Source organism: Ixodes scapularis, unplaced genomic scaffold (genome assembly GCF_016920785.2).
Source record: "Ixodes scapularis isolate PalLabHiFi unplaced genomic scaffold, ASM1692078v2 PGA_scaffold13__105_contigs__length_92229423, whole genome shotgun sequence".
NCBI classification, from domain to species: domain Eukaryota; kingdom Metazoa; phylum Arthropoda; class Arachnida; order Ixodida; family Ixodidae; genus Ixodes; species Ixodes scapularis.
In genome coordinates, this window is record NW_024609839.1 from 75,882,570 (window position 1) to 75,899,510 (window position 16,941).

General features: G+C 45.7%; 1 protein-coding gene across 1 annotated transcript; it reads left to right on the forward strand.

The window, feature by feature from the left end:
* Positions 1-228: 228 nt before the first annotated feature.
* Positions 229-9,944, forward strand: LOC121048452 (lipopolysaccharide-induced tumor necrosis factor-alpha factor homolog). The gene is made up of 3 exons (XM_040504801.1): positions 229-253; positions 3,251-3,395; positions 9,796-9,944. Exons 1-3 carry the CDS (start codon positions 229-231, stop codon positions 9,902-9,904), a joined length of 279 nt encoding a protein of 92 aa, XP_040360735.1. The 3' UTR covers positions 9,905-9,944.
* The last annotated feature ends 6,997 nt before the right edge of the window (positions 9,945-16,941 follow it).

A 16,941-nucleotide genomic window follows, 5' to 3' on the forward strand; every position in this document is an offset into this window, starting at 1 on the left:
GTGGCTTCACTTGCGGGAGCGGCAAGCGCGATCCAGCAATTGTCATTGAGATCAGTGGGCCTTCTGTTTAAGTGGTTGGCCGCGCCACCTAGGAACTTGCTCCATTCCCCGTGAACACTTACGGAATGAACGCTACCGGTTTAAGACTGATGTTTACCCTGTCTCCACGCAGAGGAGTTCGCGTCAACTCGGCCTGTTCCACTCGTGCACTGCGCCAGTGGTCCCATCATGACATTCGGACAGCCTGGCCCCGGTAAGAACAGCAACAAAAAATGCCCCCCCCCCCAAAAAAAAAAAATAAATAAATAAAAAAAGATAAATAAAAGATAAAAAAGCCTACCACGATGAGAACGCCAGGGCACCTCTCTCAGATGCACACTCTCCAGCGCGCGCTTGTTGCTTTCCGTCGTGCTTCGGTTGAGGTGGGGAAGTTGAAAGACTTCTCTGACGTTCTCATCCTGCCAGTGATTAGTGGCGACTCTAGAGAGCCTCCATTGAAGAGAGGGCCAATTTCAATCCACGGGGAGCGTTTGCAATTTAATGGCGAGCACCTCCTGCGGCGATCGGCCGCAAGTGCGCATGCGCTGCGTTTTTGCGTGGCGAGGAGGAAAGCAGGAGGGAAAGCGGAGGCGTTTGCAGATGATCGACGCCTTCGTCACGTCCTCGCAGCTCGTGTTGCAAATGCGCGGGCCCATAAACCACATGACTATGACCGAGCAGTTGGAAACTGTCTGTAATACGGGCCTACGGGCCCTCTGAAAAAGCGCCACGCCCGTCAGGGAGAGAGAGGATGACGACAGCCACGGTAGGATCAAAGGTGATGAGAGACATTCATCTTAATGAGAGACATCGAGATTAGAGAAGCAAAGCCGCGAAGAAAACTGACACAATAAAAAACTATAGAAGTCTGATCGTGCTGACAAAGACAGGTAAGCACATAAATCGTGATAGGCCTTGCACCTATCGGCGTTTTTCTCCTCGCGGCTGGTTCTCCTCGGAGCTCTGGCTGCCACCACGATCATAGCCGCGCTCCGACTGCTGGCTCTGAACACGGCTCGTTTTTCCTTCCTCGCGCTCACCTTTCACGAATGGCAACCGCCGCCGCGTCACTGCTGAGCGGCGTAGCCATGGCAACCGCCGCCGGCGTTGGTGTCGGAAGGTGCAACGATGTCGAACCGCGCCGTGGGGCGACGCGATGACCGACGAAAGAACATGATGGCGCCCGTTTGTTCACAAGTCAAGTGAAGGTGTATAGCTCGGATTCGAGGGCGTGATGCATTCTCGGAAGGCTAACACACGAGCGCCGTGCGTGAGAGATGCGCATATGTGGAGACATTGACACCGGCGCCTCGAAGATACCTGTTGCGACCTCAGATGTGCTTGGGTTGCCAGGAGTTACAACTGCCGCCTCGCACTCGCGTCCCCGGCTGTGCCCTTTGACACGATGCCCTTTCCTTTCTGTCCATAAGCTCATAAATCGGCAGCAACTTTGGCGTGCTCGTGCGACAGCCAGGCACTGAGAGAAATTCACCATTCGACCATGAAGCTGCTAGGTTCCATGCGCCCTTGGGCTGTCCAAGAGCCTGTTCGTACGAACGTCTACGACGAAATGTCGTGCAAGCTTGTTTAAACAAAAATATTTGCCCCCTTTGCCAAAAGAGGAATCACAATTGTTTAATATAGCAGCTCGATATTACATGTTTCTACGTGATTATCCAGCGATTCAATTTGTTACACCAACAAGAGTTTTTTTTTTCTTTTTACAAAAGCAGTTTTTTTTTTTTTTTTTGCAGTCATTTTTTTGCCTGATTAAAACACTTTATGTTGATGACAAAGGTCGTGCAAGCTTTTCTTCAGCGTAAAATGTTATAATTCATTTTTATGCGTTATCTGTTGTATTTGATTAGGCGTGCAGCACCCCTCTTCACAGTCGATCGAAACGTTATTCAATCGTTGTTAAAGAACCATGTGCGTCGCGATCGGTGAGACGCGGCACGTGTCTTGCTCCGCCATATTTCGCGCGCGGTGCATCGCTCGGCTTGCGTGATGCCTCTCGGTTCTTGCTTGCATCTCTTTCCCGCTTATCAGATGACAAGCTCCACGGAAGAGCGTCGTTCGAAAAAAGCCCTTCTTTGCTGCCCGCACGCGAACAGGGACGGGCGGGTAGCAATCCTAGCGCCACCAACGGCACCGCTCCCAAGGACAGCGGAAAAGGACCGTTTTCGAACGACGCTCCTTTTTTGAGCAAACATTTTGAAAAAACGTTATGTCCACCATAAAAAAGAAAAAGCAGAATCTTTTTTTCCCGCGGGCAATTTATTTATTTTTATATATTCATATACATATATGCATCTCCCAGAGGGCGCTGATGTAGGGGATTACATGGATATACTACACATTATGTAAAAAAATCTAAAAAAACAATATACACTTAAATATAAGCACATAAAGTTTATAACAATGTGCGTACAACGCTCTACCGGTTCCCGTCACTTCTGTTCAAAGAGGCAATAGGCAGATAGCGTAGTGATGCGCCACCGACCGGACGAGCCACAAGGAATGCGCCAGGTGTTTCAGGAAGCTTGAGAAATGACTTTACTCGAGTAACGTGGTTTCTCGTCCTGTCAGCGAGCATAACAGTACACCTTTGTGTCAAAAATTACCAATGCACGAAGGAGCATCCTATGCCACTATAGCTACACATGCCACAAATCTGCAAAGCAAAAATCAAAGCACCGTCTCACAAGGATAGCGAAGCTAGCACGCCGCATCGACTCTTGCGCGGAGCGCCAGTTCGTCTGCTGCTTGCGCAGGATGTCAGAACGATGCCGAGCTTTGATTAGCTCTGATTGAAAGGATAGTGGGTAGTCCTCAATGCTAGATGCCTTGAGGTTTATCCACCATTATTTTTCAATCAGCCAATAAGAGCTCCGCGTTCTGACATCATCGCAACCCTTATGCAAGAAGCAGACGAACTTCCGCTCCGCATACGAACGCGTCTGCCACCTTGTGATGGCTCTCCTCAAGTTTCAGTGTTTGCCGCTTGGGGCAGGTCGGCAATCCACTAACGATGATGCCATACGCAGGCTGTGTCTCCTAGTTGGCATTGCATAGGCACGAGGAAGGAGGGACGTTCATTGAAAGGCGCATATCCTAATCGCTCGAATATACATTGTTCCCAAATCCGGAGGGAGAGGACAGAACTTAATCAGGCGTAAAGAAGGTTTTTTTGGTTTTTTTTTTCCACCAGTGTCCGTCATCACAGTATTCAGCAACTGGGGTCCCCACCCGGTGTCCCTGTCCTGCCCCTACTGCAAGACCTTTATCACGACGCAGGTCTGTCCGCAGCCGGGCCTCCTCACCTGGCTCATGTGCAGTGGCATGGCCATGGTGGGGTACGTACATCGAGTTTATGGAATAAATCGAAAGGAAAATGTCGACCATCTTACACGTATATATTTAGGTCGCCTTCGAATGGTGGGGCATACAAGGTGACATTAGTGATGCCGGGGTGTATCCTAATAATGCTTATCACCGTGTATGTATGCGTTGGATGATCGACTCGATGCCCTGGCCCCTAATCTGTATTTAAACGATGACCCAATAAACGTCCTGTTGATCCGCTTGCCGGCTCGGGCTCTCATGTCGTACCAACTTCCGATACATAGTGTCAGAAGTTGTTGGACGTCATGGAACTGCTAAAGCCACCGGATCCGCGTGTTATATCGGTGAACATCGAGAGGAAGTAGAGTCTACAGAAGTTTGAATTACTCCTGAAGGCCACAGCAATTAGCGGAAAGTCGACAGCCACGTCTGAAGCAGCGACGTCGCTGCTGCTGCTCAGCCTTGCTGGAGAAGGTACACTGGAAGCACTGGAAGCATTCAGCAACTTCCAGCTCTCGGACTAAGGAAGCAACAAGGACTACGCTATGGTTGTCAACAACTTCGAGAAGTACCGTGCCCAACAACAGAAAGAAGTCCACGAGAGGTTAATCTTCCGGTCCAGAATGAAGGGAAAATCTGAGCCAATCGGGCAATATTTTTGAGATCTCAAGAAACAGGTAAGGTACTACCACTTTGGAGAATTATGTGATTCAATGAATCGTGACCAGATTGTTTTGGGCACGAACAGAAAAAAAAAAACTGCAAGAGAAGAAAAGGCGCTAAAAATGCTTGCCATTGACTAAAGTGGAGCAAATATGAAAAAAAAAATAAAAACATAAAACACGGATAAAGTAAAAAATCTACACTGGATTTCATCGCGAGAAGAAAGTTGGAAGCATCAGGCCAGAAGCCTAAGCAAAAACCGCACAACTGCAGCAAATGTAATCGAACGCAAACACCCAGGGATAGCCCAGCACTTTAACGAATTTGCCACACACGCAAAGAGAAAAACCATTCCGCCGTTTGCTGGAAGTTCAAGACTCGGATTCGGATGGTGCAAGATGAGGCGGATGACTACGACTTCGAATCGACGTCAGCATCTGCGGTGTGACTATCCAGCGAGGCTCGATTGTCAGGGCAAAGGAGGCTGAACAAGAAGTACGTACAGTTCAAGGTCGACACTGGATCTCAAGCCAAACTGCTGCCTCACGCTACGTACCGCAAGCTGCGCGGAACGAAGGGCCTCACTCCCAGCACCACGGTACTTCGTACCTACGAGAGAGGGCTCATCGGCCATTTCGGAATTACGACCCAGCAGGTCGTTCTGAACGGCCGGCACGAGTAGGCGAATTTTTTCGTCGTAAGGAAAGGCCATCAGGTGATAATGGGATAAAAACTAATTGTTGGGCTAGTTGGGTAAACATCTTAAATACAAAAGCGCAAAGGACAAGGACAGAACAAAGATACGGACAAACGCGCTTGTCCGGTCTGTATCTTCTGTCCTTGCCCTTTGCGCTTTTGTAGTTAAGACAATAATGGGAGTGTAACTCAGTGAAGAACTAGGCTTTTTTTCGAGTACCGTGAACTCAATTACCGGCGACAACGAAGTCGCCAACGCCTTCCCTGGATTTTTCAAAGGCATGGTGTGCGTCGATCCGCATGGTGCTCGACAAAGACGGCGCGAGAGGAGCTCCAACAAATAGAGCCAGCGGAACTATTAAACAAGTTGACGAGCCTACAAACTGGGTGAGTCGTCTTGCCATTGTTAAAAGGAAATATGGCAAACTGGGGAGCTGTTCTAACCCCAGAAAAGTCAACTAGCCTCTCAAACAGGAACACTTTCAATGGCCGAAATGCGAAGACATTGAAGCGAAAGTGGCCGAAGCTAAATGCTTAAGTTGTCTCGATGCGAACGCTGGTCTTCATCACGTTCCTCTAGACGACGCCACCTTCGAAATTGTTTACATTTGGAACTCTCTTTCGGCGCTACTATTTCTGCAAACACCCGAAGTTTTCCACGCACCCCCCCCCCCCCCACACACACACACATACACACACACACGCGCGCGCGCGCGCGCACGCACACACCAAAAAAAAATAACTTCAATTATTCGAATTTCTGCCGGCAGTTCGATTGTTCATTGGTGATAATATAATCTGGAGATGCACAGAAGAGGAGCACAACGAGCACCTCGGAGCAACGTTGCAATCGGCAAAACAAGCCGGTTTGATGGTGAATGCCAACAAGCGTATGTTTGGCGTCACGAAGTTCTCGTACTTGGATATGAGAACTCCGTGAACTTCATCGGTCAAAACGGAATAAGTCCCAACCATAGCCTTGTCAGTTGCTTGCATGACATGCCGTCCGTCACCAGCTGATAAGTTAAGGCTCGTGTACACGGTTGCGTCGACCGCGTTGCGCTGCGTTGAGTCGTGCAGCACAATGCCTCCCCATTGGCTCGTCGCAAGGGGTCGCCAGAGCAACAACTCGACGCAAGCAGCCTTAACAAGACGCAACTGTGCAAATGGGCCTTTAACCCTACAAAGGTTGCTTGGCGTAGTCAACTACTTTGAAAAATATTTAGAAGGCCTCGTCTAAAACCTTGCTCTTGAAGGATCTCATTAAGCATGACTCTGTGTTTAAGTGGACAGAGCAGCAAGCAAGAGAATGGAGCGGAGCGCTTTCTGCAGAACGCTAAGCAATGCGCCTCTTCCCGTGATCTTCGATCCATCAAAGAAAACAAAGATAACACGTGACGCGTCAAAGAACGGAGTCTGTGCGGCAATGTTGCAACGTCATGGCGACAACTGGCGTCATGTTACCTATGCGTCTGGTGCCTTGACAACCGCCGAGTACCGGTACGCCCAAATCGAGAAAGAGGCGCTCGGTATTGCATCTGGTTGTAAAAAACTTTCACCCCCTTGTGTACGGTCGAGAGGTGACCATCAAGACATGTCATAGTCTAGTTACCGCGATCGCATTAAAACGAATCGCAGATGTGCCACGGCTGCTGCAAAAGGTTTTATTGCGTTTGCTGAAATACGATTACTATCTGCAGTTCATTCCAAGAAAGCAGCTGTACTGGCCGATATGTTGTCCCGTTCGTCGCCTACTGATCACTATGACCACCCGGGTTATATCTATAGGGCGTTGAAGTGCACGCGGTGGCAGTAGTTTCCACCTTCATCAGCAGAGCAACGTTGCAGAAACTGGAACAAGAAACTGCCAACGACCAGTAAATGCTAGCCGTCGTTCGATGCCTAGAATACAATCAAGAAATTCAAGGTCGGTCCAAGCCCTGCACCTCCGAGCTTTTAGTGGTTGAGGGGGTGATTTTAAAGGGTTGGAAGGTTGTTGCGTCAAAGAGACTCTGACAAAACATAATGAAGCGAACACACGAAGGTCACCAGGGCATAAACAAATGCAAAGCAAGAGCAAGGCGCTTGGTCAAGGCTTAGAGGCGACATTCGGACATTGCTACAAGCAAGCGCCATTTGTAAAAAAAAATAATATGCGTGTAGACAAGAGGCTGAGTCACTACAACTCCGGCCAGCACCCGAGAACACGTGGATTGGTGTACACCTCTTCTCAATGTGGAGGGGAGTCGTATATCTGCGTATACGATGCGCACTCCGAATCCCCGAGAGAGTATACACGATACGACTGCACTCTCTGCAATCGAGAAGCTCGGAGCGATCGTTGTTTGATTCCCATGGAGATCTGTTGTGGCAATGCTCCTCAATTCAGATCGTAACGCGTTTCATCAATTTGTTGTTCAGTGTGATTTTCAGCACATTACTTAAAGCCCGGAGCGTCCACGTTCCAACGGGTTGGCGGAGGACGCTATTCAAATCGTAAAAGGCGTCTTGAAGAAAACGAGGGAAGCGCGGGAGGGCTCTTGGCTGGGGTTAATAAACTATCGGCCGACCCCTCTGGAAGATGGCCATTCGCCTGGGGAGCTATAATAGCGCAGGGATATGAGCGCTTCGCACAACTCTCCCGTAGTTCAACGATGCGTCCGGAACGCAGGTGAAGAAGCACCGCCGGCTGGAGGACAAAAGGCCACCCTCTCCTAGTGCTGAAGGAGGGCACGGCGGCATCAAGACCAGTATTGTACGCGTCACTGAAAAAAAGTAACCGATTACAATTACAATTACTTTAGTGACAAATGTAACTGATTACAGTAATCAATTACTGCATCACAAAAGTAACTGAAAAGTTATTAGAAAGTAACTGTCCACGTTACTTTTTTGTACTTTTTATTACGAAATCAAAAATGCAACCATATGTTCAAAGTGATTACCTTTTGTTTCCTTTTGTCATTCGCATCTTGTTAAACTTCAACACGCAGTTGTCGTTCAAAGTTCATCGAACGACAACTGCTGTTGAAGTCGTATATGCCGCGGCAAACCCGCATCATAAAAACCCGTACGCGGGAAACGAGGCACTCTCTACGGCTCTACAGTCAAAACATCGCTAAGCGCGTTGACATTCTAGCTCTTTTGGTATCTTGGTATCATTTTTTAGTTGTTTAAGGGTCAAAAAAAGTGTCCAACGTTGGTGCAACATAGACGAATAGACAAAACTTAAAAATTTTAGCTGTTTCGGAAAAATAATTGATTACTTGTAATTGATTACAGAAAATAGCAATTGCATTACAGCGAACGTTACCGCAGAAAAAAGGTAATTGAAGAGTTAAAAAGTGACAATAAAATGTAGTCGATTACAAGTAATTGGTTACTAGTAACTCGCTACGTACAAGTCTGATCAAGGCGTCCCTGTTGTCAAACAAAACCGCCCAGTCGACTGGAATTCGGCCAGAACTTTACACAAATAACGTACAGTGAACTAAATAGCGATTTTAATCATGTACTCGTGTGTGTACTGCACTTATGAACAACCCGATGTATATCGCGATAAAGCTTTCCTTTCCTGCCAAAGTAGCAATAATACGAAAAAAAAAAAAAAAACGACGAGTAAACAAGCATAATAAACCGGCGGGAGCGCGGGGCTTTACTGTGCTTCACCGCCAAACGATACCGCCAACTCGACGGAAAAGACCACGGAGAAATATAAGAAGAGAGAGAGAAAGCGAATCTCGGCGCCGAAGTGGACGGTGTCAAGCAAGAGAGCTTTGCTTTGCTTTGTTCCTTTTGATGGCGTACATCCGTGCGAACGAATAGATATTAGAAAGTTCTAGGGAACCGTTTTTGCACGTCCGATACAGAACGATGGGCCCTCCGGTATGAATTGCGCATGTGCGAGCCTTCTGAGGTGGCGCATGCGCAGTTCGTACCGGAGGGCCCATTGCACCCTATCGGATGTGCAAAAACGGTTCCCTAGAACTTTCTATAGAGAGTTTTAGAAAACGTTTTTGCATATCCGATACTGTCCGCGCGCTCTATTTGGTTGTGACGGGATATTGTGAAGTGATGTCGGCAAAACGAAACCAAAACTGTGCCCCCCCCCCCCCCCCCCCCCCCCAAAGGATGCCCAAGATACTTTGCACGACGCTACACCCTTAGGGTCGTTTCGATTTTGCAAAAAGTCTATGCGTAGTGCAGGTTCGTCTGCTTTTTTCTGCAGGGGTTGTGGTGACGTCAGAACTCCGAGCTCCGATTGATTCTGATCGAAGGACAGTGGGTAGACCTCAAGGCAGCTTGTTTTGAGGTCTACCCACTATACTTCAATCAGAGCCAATCAGAGCACGGCGTCGTTATGACGTCACCGCAACTCCTGTGGAAGAAGCAGACGATTTGCTCTTCGCACTGGTCACCGCCGAGTTAGCCCAAGCCGCTGACTTGTCCTCAAGACCGCGGTCTTGTCCTCCGACACGTTCCTGTGGTCCGCGGACTTGGTCTTGAGCCTTGCCTGCTTTTATCGCCTGGAAGGTGGCGGATTTCGAGCCCCGGAAAAGGTGACGTCACGGATTTCGTAGGACCTTGTACGGAGACAAGTCCGTCGTGTGAATGCTCCGTGAAGTATCTTCTCCGTCGGCGCAACAACCAGAAACAGTGCAACTTTGTGGAACAATCCGACACAAATTGTGATACTCACAGTTGGATAAGCGACAGCAGGATACATCTATGGCGTCAGCAGGCAGAAATCAAGGCGGTAAACACCGGTCGGAGACGCGTTTCAGGAACCACAAAAGTGTCTCCAGCATACTGCTGAAGCGATCATCTTTTGAACTCCCGGTTCGAGGGTTTCTTCGGTGGAAGATGCGTGGACGAAATATTCGCGCGCACTCGTGCCATGCCAAAACACATTCCACCCGAGAAACCCTCGAACCGGGTGTCCGGGAAAGGGTCCGTTGACTTGAAATCTTCCTCGCGCTTCATATTTGTGTCATCTTGAAGCGCATCCTTGAAAAGTACGAGCTCTAATCTCGCAACCTCGTGTCCTCGCAGGTGTTTCTTGGGCTGTTGCTTTCTTCCGTTCTGCGTGTACGAGTGCCAAGACGTGGAACACTTCTGCCCCAACTGTCGACGTATACTCGGTGTATTTCGGCGGGTTTGAAGCCTCCGAACGCCGAACCGGCGCTGTATAGAAGCCAACGACGTTTCCAGTTGCCATGTGGGGCCCACCGCGTTAAGATTAATTTTATCAGATATATTAGTTTACGAATATCTTCGCGCAAAAAACCAGGACGTGGAAATAGTCGTAGAAATCAACCACGTGACGCTAAGAAACCCTGATCGATCTTAGGGTCACGGATAAATAAATCCCCAATTTGCTACGCAAAGGAGGAACAGTGTCGTGAGAAAGCAGATACGATAAACGTAAAATAATCGACTGGAACACAAAAAATATCTGACTGTGACAAATGACGGAACTAAAAACAGCGGACAAATAAAATAAAATAAAGTGGTTATTCATCTACATTAAGTAGACGCTGTGTTCATATTCGGGGACAACTTGCATTCATTCATTCCTTTACTTAACCTTAAAGGGGCACTGAAGTCATTTTTGAACAAGGTCGTTTTTTATCTTATATTGTTTAAAATGTGTTAGTTCCCACATATATTAAGTCCTATATTACAAGACCGCCTATTAAACTAAGGGCAAGAGAAAAACATCTGGACTCTTTTCTCTCGCGGACTACATTGTGTGGACCAATGAAGGCCCCACAATACGCCCATACTCCGAAAGATTTTATTATAACTTGTTTCGAAGAGAGTCTGATAGGTGCACATTCGCGTAAGACTCCCCTTTTTCTCTGCGAATGAAGCCATCGCTTCCAACTTGCCAACAAGTGTTTTTCGTCGACCACTTCACTCAGAAGAAAATTCTTACCAAAAAGGGCGTGTCACGATCTTTGAACACGTTTTTAACGAGGAAATAAGCTACGCACGATTGTAATTTCGGCTTTGTTGGGATGCTTAGAGCGTCTAGATTGAGTTGTCAGCACAAAGTGACGATCTCAGAATCGACTTCAGTTCCCCTTTAAGGGCCCATTAAGGGCATTACATAAGGAAATGCCATTTCTGTGGCATTTCAGAAGAGAGAAGCAAAGCACTATTTCACATCTTTGGTCAGCTCTGAAGCATGCGTACCCGTACTTTTGACTCCATAGCCACAGAAAATTGTCCCGGATTATAAAGTGCCGCAGACAACGACTCCACCGAGTCTTCGAAAAGTACACCCAAAAACAAAATGTCGGAGAACAATTTAAAAAGCGTAGTTTCCAGAACGGTTTCATCAGGTGCCGTTCAAGTACTAAAGTCCAACGAGATTTTGTGATTCCGTTTACAAAATGATACATTGAAATCTGTTTCAAGAAACTTCATCCTGCAGCACCAAACGACCTACAAGTCGAGTATAGTGCCAATATTATGGTGTAAATTCGGGAGTGAAAAAGAATAATGATTTAAAAATATAATAAATCAGATTTATCTTGTTTATATTATTAAGACCATTTTAATCGATTGGTCTAAAATAGTGATTTTTCTCAATTCTATGTTTTGAGTCGCGACAGATTTATTTTTCAACTTATCCAATCATTGAAAACCACGGAAGAAAAATTCACTCACAATTCAATTATGTCGTGAAACAAAAATGTAAATTAAATGTTTTTTTTTTATTATTATACTGTGCGAACCATGCCATACTAAAAAAAAAAAAAAGTTGTTTGGCTCTTGCTGCAGTACCTCAGCAAACCAGAACAGGAGCTACGTTCGAGTTTACTTATGCGTCGCAAAGGTTGCGGACAAAACTTTCAATGTTTTTCTCCTCTTGAGTTTCCGTCAACTTCGTGAACATGATGTCACTGTGGTCACCTGCTCTGCGGCCGTCTCCAGGCGAAATATTAAAGGTCTCGGAGCAACACCAAAAATTCAAAACGCAAAAAAAAAAAAAAAAAAAAAAAATCTTTTAGCAACGTAAATTATGATTTCTGAAATCAAGTAATGTTTACGAGTCGCCTAGTGGCAATGCTTTTTGTTTTGTTTTTCTTTTGATTTCAATCTACGCAAGGCGGTTGTGTGGCCTAATAGACAACTTCCAAAAATACCTGCACGCAAAACCCGGTACGGCTTTCGAGCGCTGCCTTTCCTGCTCTCTACCTCGTCGCCCTACTCGCGGCACACGTAAACAGGGGTGGAACTTTTTTACAATTTCTAAAAAGAATTTGAAAAAAGAAAACATGACAAATTTTGCGTACTTCTCCAGTAGTCAAAGGAAACCATGCCCCCCCCCTCCCCCTTTCCCTCCCTCCCCCTCCCCCCTCTTCGTGCCCACGCCAATGGACTTGTCAGTTATAAAAGACGGAAGAACAAAACAAAAGATGTCGGAAACAACAGAAGGTACCAGTCTTCACAGCAGGCTTCTGGATTAACTACTTCGGCGGACTTCAGTCTTGCTGCACCGAAGGCTTTGCACGTGCTGTGAGGTCAGTGGTCGCGCTGAACCAACACCTTCTAAAAACTAAATCCTGCGCGCCCGCTGTAGGCGTCACGTCCGTGTCGTCTGCAGTTCGTCTATTAACTTACGACGACTTAAAACACTCATGATAAATATTAGCGACTACGCCATTTCCACAATTATTTAACGTCCTATGTAGCGCTGCTGTGCAATCACAAATATTTTAATTTGAAACATTTTTGACGTCCATGTTTACCACACAACTAGAAAATACGAAAAATAGTATTTTCCGACTAGCGCCGTCCAGGTGGTTTCCTGAAAGATAAAATAGAAGTAACAGCACGCTCTCGACCTCCCATCACAAGTTGGACGGTCACTTTCGTATTTAAAGAAAATAAGTGACTGCTCGCTAATTAAAGGGGCGGTGCAACGATTTTCGGACTTTGGCCACTTAACTGCGGGAGTTAATCTGTGTCACCTATGGAAGGAACAGAAAAACGTTTTCTTGCGCGCGCTACTTTTTATTTGGAAAAAAAAGGAAAAAGAAATCGAAGGCCAAAGTGCCTCTCAACTTCCAAGTCTTCTTCCGAGTGATGTACTCTGGGGGACCACCTGCATGGTTTCCTGTCCGGTTCCCTCTTCAGGTCCCCCAGACGTTTGTTTTATTTTAAAAAGAAAATGTTTTTATTCAGATCTTCCAGTCATTTGTTCTATTTAAAAAAGGCAGTTTTAATGGAGTAAAACAAGCAAATACGACACAAAACGTGACCGTTTGACGACGCGTCAGAAGGCCATTATGTAATAAATAAACGTGACAAAATGTATAGTTTGTATGATGAGACAACTTCCTTTTTGCCTCCGTTTCGGGTCTTAGTATGTTAATCTACAGAGATGCCCTTGTTCCTACACATTTATTTTAAAACAATGCTAACTTTTTGAGAACATAGTCCTACCGAAAATCCCCAGTATACTTGGGAGAAGAGCGTGTTGGTTTTGGTCATGGATGAAGAAAGAATAAAACAATTAAAACAGGGACAACACAACCACATCTTTCAACTAGCAACAGACGAGTAAACTCAGTTTACTCGTCTGTTGCTAGTTGAAAGATGTGGTTGTGTTGTCCCTGTTTTAATTGTTTTATTCTTTCTTCATCCATCCCCAGTATAACTTTTCAGTATCTGAATCATGAAGCTGAGAATCTAACTGGAATAGTTTTTGGAAACCTGAAATCCACATAAAATCCAGATAGCGAAAAGTTATACTGGGTTTTTCGGTAGGGACACATTTGCTTTTTTTTTTGCAGGAGCAGACCTTGCACTCTGCGCAAGACATCATTTTTCTATTTGCATACGTTGTTGAGAAAAATGTCTGTCGACTCCCTTGCACACAGGTCCAACTTTTCGAACTCTGGCAGAGCAGCTAGTGTAAGGTCCCTGACAACTTTTCGTTGATCACGTAACAGCAAGAACTGAGCGATGTGTTGGGACGACATAAGCTTGTTTACAACTTCTGCGTGCATTACCGCACTGATGACCAGTAGTGTTGAAAGGTGCAGTCCCCCTCAATTTAAACCATCTGTAAGATGGTGATTCACTGCATGCATCGTGAGAAAGTGTCTTCTCCGGAACCAAATGTTCTCTCCGGTATTCCAACTTGAATGTTTTCACCGTCACAGAGGCGAAGTATTCAGCTACGAAGGTCAGAATAGGAGTCTTGGACGACAGCGCTACTAAATCATAGTCGGCGACGTCAAATGGAAAAGCTATAGAACACAACGCAAAATACTCTGCGCAGGTGACTCGCATGCTACAACCAACAAAATATCTCAAAACACTCTAGAAGGGGTAACTCGTTGAAACAATAACGACTATGCCTCTTTGAGAATACGAAAAAAAAAAAAAAATATCGGAGTTCTTCTAAACACACTGACAATTCAGAAAGTGCAAGGATAAAACAAAATACAGAACTTGAAAGTATAAAACAGCGAGGACGAGGACGGGAACAGGACATTTTCATTAAGCAACAACATAAAATGGCACAACGATAAAACCGCCCCCCCCCCCCCCCAAAGGTTTCAACGTTTTCAAAGAGGGAAAGGAGATAATTGTTATAAAGGAAAAGGAATACATATAAAAGTTTAAAAAGCGCTGACGTCACGAGGAGGTATCACTTCTCTAGTTATCTATAAGTACTTAGAATTCAGCCTCTGTCATTGTCAGTGATAATGAAGGAGCAGAAATATTGTTTACAGACCCAAAGGGAAATGTACTATAAATATAAAAGTTTAAAAAGCTTTAGCGTTACGACGAGGTGTCAGTAATCTAGTCATCTCTGGTGTTAGGAATTCGACCTCTGTCTCTGTAAATGATAATGAAGGTGTAGAAATGTTGTTGTTTACAGTCCCCATGACAAATGATTCAATGATTTCTCTCCCGAACCTGTTGTTGTACCCGCCTAGTATTCTAGTATCAGAAAAATAAGGAGTAGAGTCATCGCACGTACGACTCATTTGAAGCCTTTGACGTTTCCAAGTTGTTTCTCTGAGTCGATGGTTGACGCATCTCCTAGTCTGTCCCACGTACTGACTGCCACAGCTTAGTGGAATTGAATAAACCTTTCTTTCTTCGCATTCTACGAACTTTTTGGTATGCTTTACATTGCACCCTCTGAGACTGTCGCTCCCATTAACCATTTTGCACATCTGCTTAAAGGGATACTTCAACGAAATTTGAAATATTCCCGTCGTGTTCAAAAATAGGTTGAATGTGATCCACAATATCTGTAAATGACAATCACACGTTTGTATTTTGAGCCTGGTGGCTGTATTTTTCGTTATAAACGGCCCACTCTGGCAAGCGCTCGGAGAAGGCCCAGCTTAGAGCACGTGACATCCAACGCAATCGTGACGTAGGTCGTCTCGGGACAAGCAAAGCTACGGCGAGGCTGACGTCGAGAGGATGGCCTAGTCGTTCCAGCCACCGAAGCGGCTGCTTTTGTACGAATTTTGAGTGACGCGTTAATCTTCTGTAATCTTGTAGGGGGACAATAGCGACTTCTGCGACACACAAAAGGCATTCTCGGGAAGAGGGGAGTTCCACTTTCCCATCTTCTCTCGTCGTGGCCGGAAGCGAGACAACCTCCGTCACTAACTGTCAAGGTTCCTAGACGGGCATTACAAGCCAGGCGAGAGCGACATCCACCAGGTGCTCTTTGTTAATCGTTTAATTCGTTTTAAAATTCCTTTTCGTGACTTTTTTTAACAAGATATTGGTATGTTCGGTGTGATGCTGCTCCTTGGAACACACATAGACCAAAAAATGAGCGCCGAAATTTCGTTGTAGTATCCCCGCATACGACAGGAAAAAACAATGCTCATGTCGAACTTGGACACGATAGATTTTAAACGGTGCGCGGAATTGTGCATGTAGGGAATCACAGCGAAACGACCTTTTTTTTTTTGGAAACAGCTTGGGAAGCTGTGGTTTGAGAACGAACCTCTCAAGGGTGGAACGAAGTAGGTCAGCAGGAAAGCCTGCTTTTTCCAACCTCTGCTGCTGCAACTTGAGGCTACTTTCGGAGAAATGCGTGCACGGCTTGGAGAATAAAAAGTTCAAACATGACATTACTATGCCATGCTTAACTGACTTGGAGTGAGCACTGGTGAAAGGGAGGACTGGCTTCTCCGATCTCCGCTGGAAGGCCCAAAGACCTGATGAATGAGGATGTAATCGTAAATTTAGGAATGGTAATCCTTCCGTTGAAGGATTTTCCCGGGTAAAAGTTAGTCCCGCCGCTCAGACTTTGAAAACTTCAAAGATGCTGTCAGCGGACACAGCGTCTGTATAAATAACCTAGTTATCGTCAGCATACGTAAACACTAGGCAACCCTGGAAGGACTTGTCCAACTGATCGTTGATAGCCCTGTCAACAAAACGAAGAAATATTTCACTAAGGACAGGTGCAAGGCAAGAGCCTGTACAAACTCCTTTCTTTTGTCTGTAAACATTTCCTTCGTATTCTACTAAAGTGAACTGCAAGTAAATATCAATCAGGTCGATGAAACGACATTTCTGCACCTTCATTACCATTTGACAGAGGTCGAATTCCTAACACCAGAGATGACTAGATTACTGACACCTCGTCGTGACGCTAGAGCTTTTTAAACTTCTATATATAGTACATTTCCCTTTAGGACTTTAAACAATATTTCTGTACCTTCATTATCATTGACAATGACAAAGCTCGAATTTTAAGTAATCAGAGATAACTAGATTAGTCATACCTCGTCGTGACGCCAGCGCTTTTTAAGCTCTTATATTTATAGTTAATTCCCTTTCCTTCATAACAATTATCTCCTTTCCCTCTTTAGAACGTCGAAACCTTTGGGGGGCGGTTTTATCGATGTGCCATTATATGTTGTTGGTAAATAAAAGGTGTCCTGTTCCGGTCCTCGTCCTCGCTGTTTTATACTTTCAAGTTCTGTATCTATATTGACCAACACGCTCGTTTTCAACTGTAACCTAAAACAAAAATCTGCCAAACCAACATACCTGCGAAGAGCTCGCAACTGCTTCCTCCGGAATCGCATTAATCCATTGAATGCGCCCTTGCTCGACGGTCGGGAAGCAGAATATGTTATTATTATTATTTTGGGGGTTTAATGGCGCAAGAGCTACGAGGCCATCTGCGCCAAA